Source organism: Andrographis paniculata, unplaced genomic scaffold, assembly GCF_009805555.1.
Source record: "Andrographis paniculata isolate CXL003 unplaced genomic scaffold, ASM980555v1 Contig54END, whole genome shotgun sequence".
Lineage (NCBI taxonomy): Eukaryota > Viridiplantae > Streptophyta > Magnoliopsida > Lamiales > Acanthaceae > Andrographis > Andrographis paniculata.
In genome coordinates, this window is record NW_026137589.1 from 2,576,369 (window position 1) to 2,593,174 (window position 16,806).

The following is a 16,806-nucleotide window of genomic DNA, read 5'->3' on the forward strand; positions in this document are numbered from 1 at the left end:
TACACAAAAAAAAATAAGAGCAAAAATGTCATTACACTACTTTTAATTACTCACTATAATTAAAATACTATTATTTCTTAAACACCGCGCCAAACATAAATGTAACCCTTGTAAATGGATGGAGAGAGTATTTTTTATAGGAGTATTAACAATATCAATTTTCATATTTAATACTTCATCCGTCCCATAACAAATTATCTATTTTTCCATTTTAGTCTTTCCCAAGTATCAATTTTTCCTTTTTAGTAATTTTACTATCTGTTTAACATTACAAATACCCTTACAACTTACAATATATTACGCAAATGCTGTTACCTTTATATCACACAATATTAATAAGGTTATTATAGTAATTTACATTTTATTCATACTAAATTTCAATATAATATTAATATTTTCTTAAAATTCCGTACAAAAAGTAAACATATACATAGTTATGGGACAGATGAAGTACAAAAAATATATACTTAATTTTAAAACACATAATACTTAATTTTATTTCAAAATATTATTCTATTTATAATACTTAATTTTATTTCAAAATATTTTAAAAACATATATGTTTGAGTAGGCGTTTAAATTTGGATTTCCGAAAGAAATTTCAAAAAATATATTTTTTTCAGAAAAATATATTTATTTTGTACCAAATCTTTAAATTTTATTATTTGAATTATGCAATTTTTTTTAAAAAAATATCATTTCTCATCCATTATTATTTTAATTCAAAATTCAAATCAAAATTTTTTAAATCAATTAAAAAAAACATACCTAAATTGGAGTTATATAAAAAAATTTAAAAATTAAGTATTTAATATGATATTTTATATATAAAAATAATATTTGATGTGGTATATATATATTTAAGAAAACATTATTATTTGATGAATAATAACAAAACATTAAAAAAATATGGATTTAACGTGTTACTATTATAAACTACAAAACTCATAAACTAACAAACCCTAAAAGTTTGGGCTTAGAAATCGAGCCGGCCCACTTCTATTAGCCCAATCCAGCTCGAGGCCTGCTTCTTAAAGGCGTCCGATCCTGAAACGACGTCGTTTTTCATTTTGACATATTCAGGAAAAGCACACTCTAAACGAACTTTTTGAATGACAGTTTTAATTATGATTAATTAATGATCGATTTTGGTTAAATGAACAACATATTCATATGTATTATTTTTTATATTTTTCTTTTTTAATTTAGATTTTATTCAAAAAATTAATTTTAATTTGATTTAATTTAGATATATATTTATTATTTATTTATAGTGTAAAAATTATATAAACAATAGTAATTGATTAGATTTTTACAATATTCAAATAGTTAATATAATAAATTTGGTAAATAATTAAATTAATTTTTGAATCAAAATAAATAAAAATAAATTATAAAATATTAGTGTATTAAATAATAAAAAAATAATTTAAATTAAATATAATTATATATTAAAATTTACAAAATTTAAAATATAAATATACAAAATAAGTATTATATTATTTATATATATTAATTATTATTTATTTTTATAACAATTTAATAATAATAATTTTAATTATAAATGTATTACTATTGTAAATTACAAATTTGCCCTAATTATACATACATCCACTCTACAGCCGCAGCCGCACCACCAGGTTCTTCCCCACCTTCTTCTACGTCAATTCTCTTTCCTTTCGTCCTTCTTCTTTCCTCCTCATACTTCTTCGCCGTCGCCGTCGCCGTCGCCGCCGCAGCCGCGCACCAGGTTCTTCCCCCATCTTCTTCTTCTTCCCCAATTCTTTCTTTTCTTCCATCGTCTTTCTTCCTCCTCCTAAAGTCGCCGCCCCGGTTCCAAATAAAACTGTAACCGCCGGTTCAAAAACCGGAGAACCGACGGTTTGAACCGGCGGTTCTGAACCGGATGGGCAAGTCTAGACTTTAGTGAGAATCTGTATTTTCATCATTTAGACACGCCACCTCCGCCATGGAGGGATGATAATTGGCAGTAGTAGACTCGGATTGATCTGCTCCGCCGCGCGATTTTTTCCCGCCATTTTATTTCCTTCTTGTTGATGTTTCCACTGGGATTGAGCTGCCGTCGATCTGTTCTCATCTCAGTGCTCAATTTCTCCACCAAACTGCCGCTCCCTTCTCCTCGTTTAGCATCACTGAAGCCGTCGGTTTTTCTCGCAAAGTTCAACCCTAGATTGAAAACAATGTCTGGCTCTCGTCCGTCGGCATTCGACGTCCTCATGTCCAACGCTTCCAAAAAAAAGAAAAGTCCGTCTCAGCCACAACCATCGCCGGCGAAAGAAGGGAAGCGCAAGACTCGCCAAACCCCTGATTCAAACCCTAATAAAAATGCCGCGGAGGAAAGTCGAGATAGCGTCAAGAACACGTCCGCAAGCCAAGCTGTGTTGGCCAATGAGGAGAAATCATTGAAGAACACTTCCGATGGAGGTAAAGAGAAAAGTAGGCCAAAATCCAGCGATGATTCGAGTGGAGACACGGGGTTGAAGAAGAAGGCCAAGGTTTCGATCACACCTGATGAGAGTGCTGTGGAGTTGAAGAAAAAGGCAGCAGCTTTTGATGTGAAGAGGGCGGCCTATTGGGGGACGGGGAAGAAGGTGCCTTTCATGTTTGTAGTGAAGGCTCTTGATGCTATATCGAAGGAGTCGGGCAGGATTGCCATTACAGAGATTGTGTGTAATCTGCTTAGGACAGTAATTGTGACTTCGCCTGATGATTTATTGGCGGTGGTGTACCTTTTGGCAAATAGAATTGCACCTGCACATGAGGGTTTGGAGCTTGGCATTGGAGATGCATCGATTATCAAGGCCCTTGCGGAGGCATGTGGGGCTAAAGAAGCACATATCAAGAAGCAGTACAAGGTGAGAAGATTTCGAAAGTTATATAATTACTGCACTTTTTGTTTTTATTTAGTATTTTTAATTCTAAGCTGGAAAGAATTAGTTGCAATGCATGATTAAAAGTGATGATTTCTGAGTGAAGTCAAGAATTAAGCGCTACATCCATTATTATCAATTTGATTGCAATAAGACTAGAAGTTACTATAGTTTATAGTGATTGTAATTGGGTGGTTAAGCTTTTGTTAGACTGCCAAGAATGTCTCCTTTTTCCTGCGACTAAATCTTAGTTGTAAAGACTATATGCTTGGAAATGCAAATAAGCTTTTGTTCTTTGGATTATGCTACATATGTTAACCACAGTTAATTGCTCGTCAAGCATCATTGATGATCAAATTTATAAAGAGTCCTGTGCTGATAAAAAATTCTCTTATCTATGGTGGATACTGCGGAGATGTTACTAGAATTTGGCTCGACTAGTTTTGCAATGAAATATAATGTGAATATTGAAGTTTTTCTATCCTTCATCCTGTTATCTGTTTCTTTTATAAGTGAACATCTTATTGATTGTTATATGTACCTATAAAAGATTTCATCTTACCCCTGTTATTCTTAATTCGTATTATTTATTTATATAGTATTTTTTTTCCTATATGCCTTGTGCAAGTTAAACGCAAGTGACGTCTTGGAGTTTCTCATTAACTGTTTCATAATTATAGGAGCTTGGGGATTTAGGTCTAGTGGCAAAGGCTAGTCGTTCATCACAGCCTTTGATGCATAAACCGGAAGCATTGACCGTTGCTAAAGTTTTCAATACATTTCGGCTTATTGCCAAGGTACGTGTCAATGTATTTCCTTTTGATTTATGTTTTTTTTTTTTTTTTTGGTTTGTGAAGAAATCTTCTCTAGTTCTATTAATATTTTCAAAGTCTCCAATTCATGTGGTGCATCATTCTTCAGTCAATATATTATCCTAAAAACAAATTGGAGCTTGGATGAATTTTTTACCTAGGCTGAACCCAATTGGTGGCCTGTAATCAGGTTGTGCATAATGATTTTTTTTGCCCACTTGAGAATTGCATGATTTGATGGAGCAAGATATATACTGCCTGAGCATTATCATTTCAAGAAACTTTACATAAAAGAGGAATAAAAGTGAATTAAGTTCTTTATTGGTATTTCCTTTTTCTAATTGTACAAGTGGAAAGAATGCATCTAGCCCATTTCCGGATATTTAGTAGTAACTGATTTCTGTTGGCCCTTTCAATTCGGTTTCTGGTTTTCTCTTGAGACTAAATTCAGAGAATAGCTTTTAGGATCCTGGATGCATCATGTGAACATAACAACTATAGCATAATTATAGAAGATACCATAATAAATCAATATCAGCTGTTGCGTTTCAGTTGATTGCATGCTGACTTCTTCATTCACATGCGAGATGGATTGTGTATTTTCTCATAGTCTTCAAAGTCATTATGCAGTGAGTGCTGGTTGTCTTCAGATTCTGTTATGAATTTATTTTGGCGTTTCTTTGAAAGGAATCAGGCAAAGATAGTCAAGAGAAAAAAAAGAACCACATAAAAGGATTACTTGTTGCTGCAAGTGATTGTGAACCTCAATATTTGATTCGTTTGCTCCAGGTTAATTGAATTTATTTATTTATTACTTTATTTAGTTTTGGGCTGCACATTATGAATTTGATTTGAGAATACATGCAGACAAAACTACGTATTGGTTTGGCAGAACAAACTCTGCTGGCAGCACTGGGGCATGCTGCTGTATATTCTGAGGAGCATTCTTCGCCTCCTAAGAAGATTGATAATCCTTTTGAAGACGTAAGTTTTGGATTCATAGATATTAAGTTTCTTATCTATGCTTAAATTGCAATTATCAGAATGCTGCTTTCTTCAACTTTCTTGTCGATTCATCAGGCTGCAAAGATTGTCAAACAAGTGTATTCGGTAGTACCAGTCTACGATAAAATCATTCCTGCCCTTCTCTCTGATGGGGTATGGAATCTCCCGAAAACATGTAGCTTTTCACCTGGTATTCCTATTGGTCCCATGTTAGCCAAACCGACCAAAGGGGTTTCTGAAATTGTTGAAAAGTTTCAAGATATGGAGTTTACCTGTGAGTATAAGTATGACGGTGAACGTGCTCAGGTATGAAAATTTTGTTAGAGTTCGTGTGGTGCGTCGTAAAGGTTCTTATGTGTTTCAACTTAAACACCTTGTAGATACACTATATGGAAAATGGTTCAATTGAGATTTACAGTAGAAATGCTGAGCGGAATACTGGAAAATTTCCGGATGTTGTGGCTTCTGTTATGAGGTATCTCTATTTTAGTGAATGCCCATTGTGCAAAATTGTCGTTTTGGTTATTTCTTGTGCATCAAATAAATTATTGTATATATATACATATATTCAACAATCAGACCTGTTCATTATTTTACTGCAGATTGAAAAATTCTTCCGTAACCTCCTTTGTTCTTGACTGTGAACTTGTTGCATATGACCGTGAGAAGCAGAAAATCCAACCTTTCCAGGTCTATCACTTGATGATCGCTTTTGTTAGATGTATATCCATATTTGTTTGGCTATGTAATCTAGATAGATCCATATCTTGATAGATATTAGATTTTGTTTGGTGAATAGATTATCTACTATACCTATATATATAAGCATTCTCCTCTCCTTTCTCTTGGAATGAAATAAAATAGATTTTCCCCTAAATTTTCTACAGCATTCAACTTAAGTATGATGCGTTGTAAATAATCTGGAGATCTATTGAGCTCTTGTTACTTGATTGTAGTTGTTTGTGGATGTCACTTTGTTGATATCCACTTTCTATATATAAATTTGCTCTAAATAGATCTTTGTAGTGACATGAGCCTCTGTGACACACCAACATGATTGGTTCTTTGCTATTATGATACCTAATAGCAATCTGTCATTTCCATTGTTTGCACGCATCTTGCTCAGAAAATCACCCAAATGATATTTTATTTTATGACCCTCTCAATATTCACATATCCATTCTGATTCATATATATATATGAGTAACTTACAAAACTTGTCTTGATCAGGTTCTCAGTACTCGTGCTCGGAAAAATGTTGTCTTGAGCGAAATCAAAGTCAACGTATGCATATATGCCTTTGACCTGCTGTATATAAACGGTCAAGAACTACTGCAGGAGCAGCTAGATGTCCGCAGAGATGTATCGTACCCCTCTACGACATTTATCACTTGAACTATGCATTTATTTGTCAATTAGTATCCACCTGAGTGAAACTATGGTGCCTCCTTTTCAGCATATAATAATATGAATCGCCTCTGGATAATGTTTGTGCAGCATCTTTACAAATCATTTCAAGAAGAGAACGGCTTTTTCCAGTTTGCCACTGCGATAACATCGAAGGACTTGGAGGAAATACAAAAGTTTCTCGATGATGCTGTTAATTCTAGGTAATTCTAATGTTTATTGGCTTTACAAAACTTGTTGCGGAATGAAAATTCATATCCTGTGAATTCTTGATGTTGTTTGCTTTCTACTTTCCAGCTCTGAAGGGCTGATTATCAAAACTTTGAAAAAAGATGCTACTTATGAACCTTCAAAACGGTCTCATAATTGGCTTAAACTGAAAAAGGACTATATGGAAAGGTTAACTCTTGAAGCTGATAACTTATTCAAATAAACAAATGCTTCTTGTATTCGTCATGAATTTCTTATCATTTCCATGCTCTGCAGTATTGGTGATTCGCTAGATTTGGTTCCAATTGCTGCATTTCATGGCAGGGGTAAACGGGTTGGTAAGTTTTAATACGCTTTATGTTGAAAGACCAAAGTAGCAATGGATGACCAAAAATTGTGTTAGGTTGAGACTCTCCGCGATTGCTATCTACAACAGTTTGAAAACCCACTTTTGTCCGTTTGCTAAAAAATAACTGCTAAATCGCGCGGCTCAAATGAAGCAGTATTAGCTGGAACCTTTTAGCAACTTCGTCATGTTTCTAAAGTAGAATAAATTATTATTTGATAATTTAACATTCATTGATATCCATAAATATCTGTTACGAGCATCTTCATTACTATTTTACATGAAGGTTAGAAATAGCTTTTGAACATATGTATCTTCAGTTGACTTATATTTGTAAAAATTTCTACTATTTATTCTGTTCATATCTTTTGATTGCGTTGTTTTTATGGGAAAATAGTCACCACCTTTGCTAAGACAATCCCTACATTAATAATGTTGTTTTTTGTTTTCAGGTGTCTATGGGGCCTTTCTTCTTGCTTGCTATGACAGTGACAACGAGGAGTACCAAAGCATTTGTAAAATTGGTGAAGTTTCATTTCTTAATCAAAGCTGTGATACCACTTGATGTTTTCGAAAAATTCTACAAATTTTTATTTGATTCTGAACTATGCTGAGACTTCTGGTTCCCATTAGGAACGGGATTTTCTGAAGCTACACTTGAGGAACGCTCAGCCAGTCTTCGTTCTAAAGTCATTCCCAAGCCAAAGGTTGGATCGCTAAATGCCTTTGTATCCCCTGCCCGAATGTATGGCTCCTTTTACTGGATTATAACTGAATTTTGTTGTTCTCTGATATCAATCCTTGTCCAGGTATATTACCGATTTGCAGATACGCTCAATCCAGACGTATGGTTTGAACCGACTGAGGTAGGATTCAATGACTTTTCAGTCATTCAGTCTTGAAAGCATCTCACATATTCCATTTGTTCTACGGTCACCATTAATCTTTCCTGGCTGCCTTATCCCCAAGCATCTTTGTAGTGAAATTATGCATCGATTGTTTTATTTCTTAGGTTTGGGAAGTCAAAGCTGCTGACCTCACAATCAGCCCCGTTCACCGTGCAGCTGTAGGTATCGTCGATCCTGATAAGGTACTTTTCAGTCTTTAACACATTAGTCCCATATGCATTCCATTTTTGGATTAAATACTTAACATTCCTTTGCATTGACTTATCATAAGGGAATTTCCCTCCGATTTCCCCGCTTGCTCCGTGTCCGTGAAGACAAGAATCCAGAGCAGGCATCCTCAGCCGACATGGTAATTCTTTGTGCATTCGTACTTTGTTTCCAACCACATCTTGATCCCCAGATACGTCTGTTCCCATAATTCCTATGTTTATCAGCTCAGTTAGGGGGTGTTTGGTAAGGGAAATGGTAGCAAACGTTTTCTTTGTTTGTTTGATCCTGAGAAGTGGAATTCTCATTCTCTACTTTATGATAGAGATTGAATTTGTGGGAGAAAATAGTTATAATTTATCTCAATTTTTCTGATTTTATATAAAAAAATAATTTTATTATTCTTCATTCAAATTTTCTTCTGTCTCTGTCTTGGTCGCCGCCCGTCGTCACACCATTTTCCGGGATTTGAGGGTTTACGATATATATATTAGAATTTTATGATAGACTTATTATTACGAATAAATGATAATTTATTTTTTGTTACATTTCTTCAAGTTGAATTCTTTACTAATAATCAATTCTCATTTTTTATTATAATTCCATTTCTATGTAATTTTATTCTCTGTTATATCTTCAGGTTGCAGATATGTATAGAGCACAGAAACATGCCCAGAAAGACAAACCAGACGAAAACGAGGATGACTGAAATAGACTAGAGGATATGCAAACCACACGCCTTGCACATCTATAAATGTTTCTTTTTCGATCTAATGTAAGCAAATTCTTGGCCAGGCCAGCTCTGTTGTCAATTGCAATGCATCTCTTATACTTTGTTCAATCTGGCAGGTCAACAGGCCCTGTAGGACATGGAATCCATGATCGATCGAGTTCTTCACCTGCGCTACGCTGTCAGTAAGATTGTAAACTATTCGTTAAGTCTTTGTATGGAGGAACTGTCTAGAAAATGTATGCAAACGTATTGTTTCTTTCGATTCGAATCAGGGCAATGCTGGTTCAAGTTTTTGTCTTCAATTTTCGTACGAAAGGCAGACCTGCATTTTTTCGATTCGAATGTTGAAGGGCATGTAGTTGATGAATATATAGTTCGATCAGTTTTTAACATCAAGTTCTATCTTACAGTATAGCTGCAACATTACAAGATTTGGCATCAATTCAAGTAGTGAGTGAATTTGCAGGATCAATTGTTGGTTGCTGCTATTATTAGATAATCAATCGAATCATTTTTTTTTTAGAGAGAACAAGAAAAGAAAATTAATGGTCATTTCAAGAGATATAAAATAGTTGTAGTGAGCTAAGGGTAGGATTGTTTAGTGTTTTGGTTTCAAAAATATTTGTTTATCGGAAAACAAAAATTGTAATGTGAAACTAATAAAAAAACTCCGATCCAAAATAATAAGCTTGTAAATTATGTCGTAAGTCATATTAGGCAAGTCCTGTATGATATACTCTTTCCCTTTCATCTATCTATTTATTTTTTGTATGAAATAAAATGTAAAAAGACTAACCTATGTTTATTAGTATTTTATGATATAAAAGTAATGATATTTGTGTAATATATTATAAATTAAAAATATATTTGTAATGTTAGGTAGATATTACAGTTATTTTAAAAAAAATAAAATAGATATTTATTATAGATTGTTGGAGGGAGTATAAAATTGTGATCTTGAACATTGATGAAGAGGACAAAAGCAATGGTCAAGTGTAGACAAAATTGTATGTCTGGATCACTATAAATACGAAAATTTAGGATAAATATAATTAATAAATAATTAAAAATATATTAGTAAAAATAATTATCTTATAATATAAATAATTATATATTAAAATTAAGATAACTTATTAATTTATTAAAGTTAAGATAACTTATTAATTTATGGTAAGTGAGAATATTTTAAACGTCAATCCAATTAAATCAATAAATTTTCATTCTAACTCCCAACCTTACTTTGTGAGTCAAATGTTAGGTATCCCAAAAGTCTAATTTCACCAAACACCTAATAACCACTCCAATAATATTATACTATATTCCGCTCATTTAATTCCAACCCTTAAATTATACGGTTTTTTTTTTTTTTTTTTTTTTTTTTTTTTTTTTTTTTTAAGTGTAAAAACAGAAAAAAAAAATTATGTATTTTTCTAAAATGCCCTCAAGATATTATTTTTTGTTGTTCTGTTTTTTTTTTTTTTTTTTTTTTTTCCGATGACGAAGTTGTGTAAAGAGAAATAAAAAATAATAGTATAGTATCGGTAAAAATAAACCGGCATCTTGCCCCCCCAAAAATCGAATGATGTTCCATCAATGCTTTGTAAAATATAAAGAGAATTAGAAAGAATATTTTTTGTCAGAAAATAAAATATATATTATATATATATATATTGAGAATCAATATAAAAAAGAAATATTTAGGTGAACAAAGTCTTTTTTTTTGTTATTTATTTTAATTTTGTTTTCATTTAATTATTTGTCACATTTTTTAATATAAAATATTACTGTATATTTTAAGACTTAAAAATAATAATATACTCCATATATATATATATATATAAGCGGCACCCTAAACTAAGGGTGCATTTGGGGAAATTAAATGCAAACCTGCAGCAACTAATTGAATAAAAATATACTAATTTTCTTTTCTAATATTTTTAATTTATGGTTTTCAATTTTTTTTTTTTTTTTTAATTATACTATGTGTTGTAGTAAAGTAATGTATATACTCCCTCCGTCCCATGTAATATAGGTGTATTACCGTAGACACAAGAATTTAGGTAAAGTATAATTAATAAGTAATTAAGAAGTGTATTAGTAAAAATAATTATAAATTAAGATTAAAATAAATAAATTATTTAATCAAAATTAAAAAAATTATAAAATTTAAAATTTAAAATGCGATTAAAGTGCATAATTATATTTCCAAAAATAAAAAAAAACAAGTTATGTATGACAGATGAAAATAGAAAATAGGAGAGAAATTACGTGGGATGAAAGAAGAATTATATTCAACAACTACTAAACATATATATATGCAAACCACACATAATGTTTTTATTTTTAATCGAATGAAAATTGATAGGATAAAATACTGCAAGAGTGGTATAGATACTAAGGTGTTTTTAGTTATATTTTCTATCTAGTGTTTTAATTTTTCACTACTCATTTATACTAATTTATTTATTTATGTTTTTTTAAAAAAATATTACATCATGTCATCATACATTTATTTTATATTTAATATGTACTATATTCAAAAATATTTTTCATTGAAAATACTTTTATTAAACACTTATTTATCTCACAATAAATAATACTTTAATATTTTAGGATTTGTTTGGTTGTGATATTCTCCTTCGTCCTAATTTAAAGTATCATTTTTACTATTATTGTCCATTTCACTAAATAATATATTTTTTTAATAAAAATAATCATACACTAATACCAAAATACCTTTAATTTTTATCTAAATTACAAGCATATCATTACACGTACAATTACTTTATATAAAAAGTTAAATGACAAAAATATCAAAATCTTTAAACACTTCTATTATTTCTTAATTTATTACAAAAGTCCAAATGACCCCTTTCAAAAGGAATGGAGGGAATATTATTTATTTTTAATATCTTACAATTTACAATATATCATTACTTTTATATATTACATAATACTAATAATAATATTTTTGTCTTTTAAACTATAAATTAATATAATACTAATATTAAAAAGTTTACATATTAATAATAAATAATTTTTTTTATTATTATTTATTATTTATTTATTTATTTTTTTTTTTTTTGAGGATTGAGGAAGTATATAGGTATATTATTAACATTTTAGACAAAATAATGATGTGCACATGCAAAATAGCTTATTAGAATAGATTGACTTGATTGTTGTTAAAGATGGGATGAAGTTTGCCAAAAATGTCATGCATGTTGCTATGTTTTGATCTATTTTTAGTATCTTTTCTTTTCAGTATAAAATATTGTACTCCTTCTCTCCTATAACAAAGTATCAATTTTTTCATATTAGTCCGTCCCTTAACAAAGTATCAATTTTTTTTAGTAATAAGGTTATTTTAGTCATTTCTACATTATTCATATTGTATCTCAATATAATATTAATATTTTTAAAATTACGTGCAAAAAACAAATGAATATTTACTTATAAGATAGAGGGAATATACCCTTTTAGCTCTCGTTGTTTTGTCCTTTCATTATTGTTCATTTATCTTCCTTAGTTTTAGATGTTAATATAAAAGATATTATTTTATCATTTTAAATTCAAATCAATATTATTTATTCAGCATAATTTTTATAAAAAAATATATACTTTTTTTATAAAGTATCAAATCAAAATATTATTTAAACAAATACTCAAATATAACACTCAATTTCAAATTAATTTCGAACCACAATCAAACAAATGTGCGTTCACCCAAATAATATTTTTATTGACATGATTTTCAATATGTATAATATTTATATTCTAGTCTATCGTGAAAGTCAACAATTTAATACAAAATATTATTTTTTATATTATCTACACGTCTTTTCATATTTTACATAAAGAAAACCTAAAATACTAAGCAAACACAGTTTTAAACTAGGCGAATTTGCACCCATAATATAATTTTTTTTTTATACGTATAATGAATATTCTAGAAATGAAAACATAACAAACTTTCACTCCTTTAGCATTATTTATTTTTGAAAAGTGTAACATCAAATATATATATATATTTTTTTCTCACAAAATATCAAATTAAATACTGACTTTTTATTTTTTAAATTTTTAAAATTTCAAAACTTTCCAAAAACCCATTGTCTAAACGGAGCCGAAATTTGGATTAATGCACTCAAGTTTGAAATATATTTCTATATATATACATCGTATACATGAGTTCTTCTCAAGTATTCACATCAAATTAACTATTCCATCTAATAATATTAATACCAATTAGAGCTGACAATGGGTCGATTCGTGTCGGATTGAATACTTTAAACGGGTTAAATTACTCAACTCTAACCTAATTCATTTATTATCGTATCGGGTTCGTGTTGACCCGTTTATTATTGTGTCGGGTTCGGGTTGACTCTTGTTGACCCGTATAAATAATTAAGTCGAATTTTTTTATTCAAATTAAATAATTTTTTCTTGCGTTGTCGTGTTGTTATGTTAGTTTTTATTGGTTTGAGCGTAAATTAGGTTGAATTATTAAAAATTGAACTTAGTTTAAATCAATTTATAAGAAAATTAATAAATTATGATTATTTTACATATATAATAAATATATTAATCAATTTAATATATTATAATCGGGTTGTCGCGTCGGGTTCGAGTTGAGAGTCTCAACCCTAATCCGATCCGTTTATTATCATGTCGGGTTCGTGTCAACTCGTATACATAATCGGATTAAAATATTTAATCCAAATCCAATTATTTCGTATCGGGTTATCGTATCGGGTCAGTTTTTGCCGGCTCTAATCACAATATCATTACTACTCTATTTTCATATGTACTTTTATAAAATTTGACATTATTTATAATCAATAGTATTCTTTCAAAAAAATAAAAGTATAATATGTAATATATATATATTTTTATAAAATATCACATCAAATACATAACTGTTTATTATTATTATTATTATTATTATTATTATTATTAAGATTCTTTAAAATTTCAAAACTTCAATTGGAGTGTTTGTTTGATATTGTAATTTGAAGTTTCTTTTTTATTTTATTTTATTTATCTATTTATGTAAAGTATGAAATTTTTTGTCAATAACATAAAAAATTGTTAAATTATTAATTTTTTGGTGATAGAATATATTATATACATATTATTTATATTATATAAATGAATGTATGTATATATATATATAAATCTATTATTAATATTAATTGAAAATTGTATCAGCAATAATTTATTGGTTGAATTCGTTTGTAGGATTTTGATAAAATCATTCTATTCATCCAAATTTTTTCCTCCAAAAACATCAAATCAAACACCTATTTTTTATTTTTATATTATACTAAAAATCAATTTTACATTTAAAATATCACATCAACACCTATTTATATCACATCATACAACTATTCAAATTCAAAATTTTTACTATTCAAATCCAACTCAAAATCCAAACCCCAAACAAACACACTTTATAAGGTTTCCCTTAGGACACATGATCTATGTACTTCCAATAGAAGTGATAAAGAATGAAATATTAAATTTTTTATAATATTTAAATACATATTCTAATTTTTTAATCATATATATTAAATATATTTTAAAAATATAAATATTATTAATTATATAAAAAATAATAAAATAATATCATAATTCACTATTGTTAATTAATTAAATATCATTATTTTAAATATTATCTTCCTAATAAAATGTGTCAATATGTTGGGATACAATAATATTCCTTTTGTTCGTCTCAATTCGAAGTATCATTTTTATAATTTTCGTATGTTTCATTTCAAAGTATTTATTTTTAATTTTATAAAAAGTAATCATAAAATAATAGCAAAATGTTATATTTTACTTAAATTATAAAAATATCACTACACATACACTTATTTTATACAAAAAAATCAAAGATAAAAAATATCAAAATATCTTAAATACTTTCACTGACCAATAAAATACTACTCCCTCCGTCCAAGCTAAAAGTATACAATTACTTTTGGCGCGGAAATTAAGGAATAATAGTATTTTAATTATAGTGGGTATGTAAAAATAGTAAAATGACATTTTTGATCTTATCTTTTTGGTTTAAAGTAATGATGTGATGTAAAGTATGGGTATTTGTGAAAAAAATGGAGTATTTAATGAAATGGTTACTTATGTAATTGGATATCCCAAAATAGAAATATGTATACTTTCTGGCTGGACGGAGGGAGTATTATTTTTTATTTTAGTCAATTATAAAATCCCTTAAAGGTCCAGTTCAAAAGAGACTGAAAAAGTATTAAAAATTTCAAATCTCCTTTAACTTGAGACGGACGAAGTGTCAAATTCCAAAATTTATTGAGCAAAGAAAGCTAAGTACAAATTATTGCTTTTTGTGTGCTCGTTTTTGTTCTTGATTTTTATTTATTTATTTTTTCCTTTTTAAATTTCTGAAGTGCATGTGGAAGCTGCTGATTATTTATTTATCTTTTTCATGTGGAAGCTGAGTTTGAGGTTCAGTTTGTTTTGTTGTCTGTCTCTCTGTCACTACTCATCATAATACATATATAAATGTTGCTATATATGTCAGGTCAAGTGAGGTGAGGTGAGGTCAGATGAGATGAGTTGAGGTGAGGTCACACTCATATTTCATCACTAAATCCACAGAGTCACAGAGATGGATGATTATGATTGGACATGAATGAGCTAGCTTCAGTCAGCCATTGGAGTTGCAGTTGCAGTTGCAGCTGCAGTAATAATTGCTGCGTAGGTGAGACCCTTTATTACCAATACCAAAATCAGCTGTCTCCCCACCAACTTCATCATCTCTTCCACCGACAACAACACCTCTCTCTCTCCACGAATTTAACCTTAGCTCTCATCACACAAATTAATTCATATACATACATACATATATATATATATTGAGATTGATATTGAGATCATATATGCATATCTGAATATTGATGATGGTACAATCTAAGAAGTTCAGAGGTGTCAGGCAGCGCCAGTGGGGCTCCTGGGTGTCAGAAATCCGACACCCTTTACTGTAAGCATATATATATATATATGATTTAATTTAGGGTTTTTGGATTGGATTGATTTGGGGGAATTTGAGTAATTGATCGATTGATTTGCAGGAAGAAGAGGATTTGGCTGGGGACGTTCGAGACGGCGGAGGCGGCGGCGCGGGCGTACGACCAGGCGGCGGTTCTGATGAGCGGCCAGAACGCCAAGACCAATTTTCCGGCGAGCCCCGGAGGGATCAGGGGGGAGGTGTTTTCGCCGGAGCTGCTGGGGGCCAAGCTGAGGAAATGCTGCAAGAATCCGGCGCCGTCGATCACGTGCCTCAGGCTCGACAACGACGATTCCAACATCGGGGTGTGGCAGAAGAGGGCGGGCCGCCACTCGGGCTCGCATTGGGTCATGAAGGTCGAGCTCAAGAATAACAGCCACCACCGTCCACGGCGGTTCTCCGGCGGCGGCGGTGGCGATGATGATGATGATGAAGATGATGATCACGTGACGACGATGGAGGAGGAGAATAAAGTTGCGATGCAGATGGTGGAGGAACTGCTCCATTGGAATAATAGCTCCGACCAAGATCAGTTGTCTCCGCCGCCGCCCGGTAATAGTAATGAAATTAATTAATTAATTATTAATTATATATACTTGATAATGAGAATATATATATATACATATATATATATAGAGAGAGAGAGAGAATAATGATAATATGTGTAGGCTAATTCTCACTACTTACCTACCTCAGTAACCGATTAATTAAGCTGCGGAGGTATGTAAATAATTATGATGCTGTTTTTTTTTTTTTTTTTCAAATTCTTGCTATCATAATCATAGTCATCATCGTCCTCTTCATGATTTCTAGTTAATTTCGACCTATGTGTAGCTAATTTCTAGGTTTTAATTATATGGCTTCTTTTAATTATCCTTTATCTCTCTCTCTCTCTCTCTCTCTCTTTCTCTCTCTCTATATATATATATATGGGTGGGTGGGTGGCTTATGTATGTTCAATCGCTACAAATTGACCCTTTCCTTTTTACTTTTGATAAGCATACTTCTTCGTCATTTTTCATATTCCCTCTGCGTCTCTACGTTCATATTTATTTTTTGCGTCATTATATTTAATATTAAAAATATTTTTATAATTTTATAATTTTTTATATAAATATTCTTCTTTTGTATTATAAAACGCAATGAAAGTATTTTTACAATTTTTTTTTATTATATTTTAATATAATAATTAATATTCAAATACTAACGAACAAAAAAATAAATGAGATAGTATTTTTTATA

At 30.4% G+C, this 16,806-nt stretch overlaps 2 protein-coding genes across 2 annotated transcripts; both read left to right on the forward strand.

Moving 5' to 3' along the window:
• The first annotated feature begins 1,623 nt into the window (after positions 1–1,623).
• On the forward strand, positions 1,624–8,963 carry LOC127255748 (DNA ligase 1). Its single transcript, XM_051281464.1, has 18 exons — positions 1,624–2,876; positions 3,572–3,688; positions 4,391–4,492; positions 4,571–4,687; positions 4,784–5,014; positions 5,089–5,183; positions 5,311–5,398; positions 5,939–6,070; positions 6,206–6,318; positions 6,413–6,514; positions 6,602–6,663; positions 7,124–7,195; positions 7,305–7,378; positions 7,481–7,537; positions 7,684–7,761; positions 7,851–7,928; positions 8,427–8,561; positions 8,636–8,963. Exons 1-17 carry the CDS (start codon positions 2,058–2,060, stop codon positions 8,493–8,495), a joined length of 2,406 nt encoding a protein of 801 aa, XP_051137421.1. The 5' UTR covers positions 1,624–2,057; the 3' UTR covers positions 8,496–8,561; positions 8,636–8,963.
• Positions 8,964–15,279: 6,316 nt separating this feature from the next.
• Positions 15,280–16,189, forward strand: LOC127255430 (ethylene-responsive transcription factor SHINE 3-like). Its single transcript, XM_051280943.1, has 2 exons — positions 15,280–15,537; positions 15,629–16,189. The coding sequence occupies exons 1-2, from the start codon at positions 15,455–15,457 to the stop codon at positions 16,137–16,139; spliced, it is 594 nt and encodes a 197-aa protein (XP_051136900.1). The 5' UTR covers positions 15,280–15,454; the 3' UTR covers positions 16,140–16,189.
• The last annotated feature ends 617 nt before the right edge of the window (positions 16,190–16,806 follow it).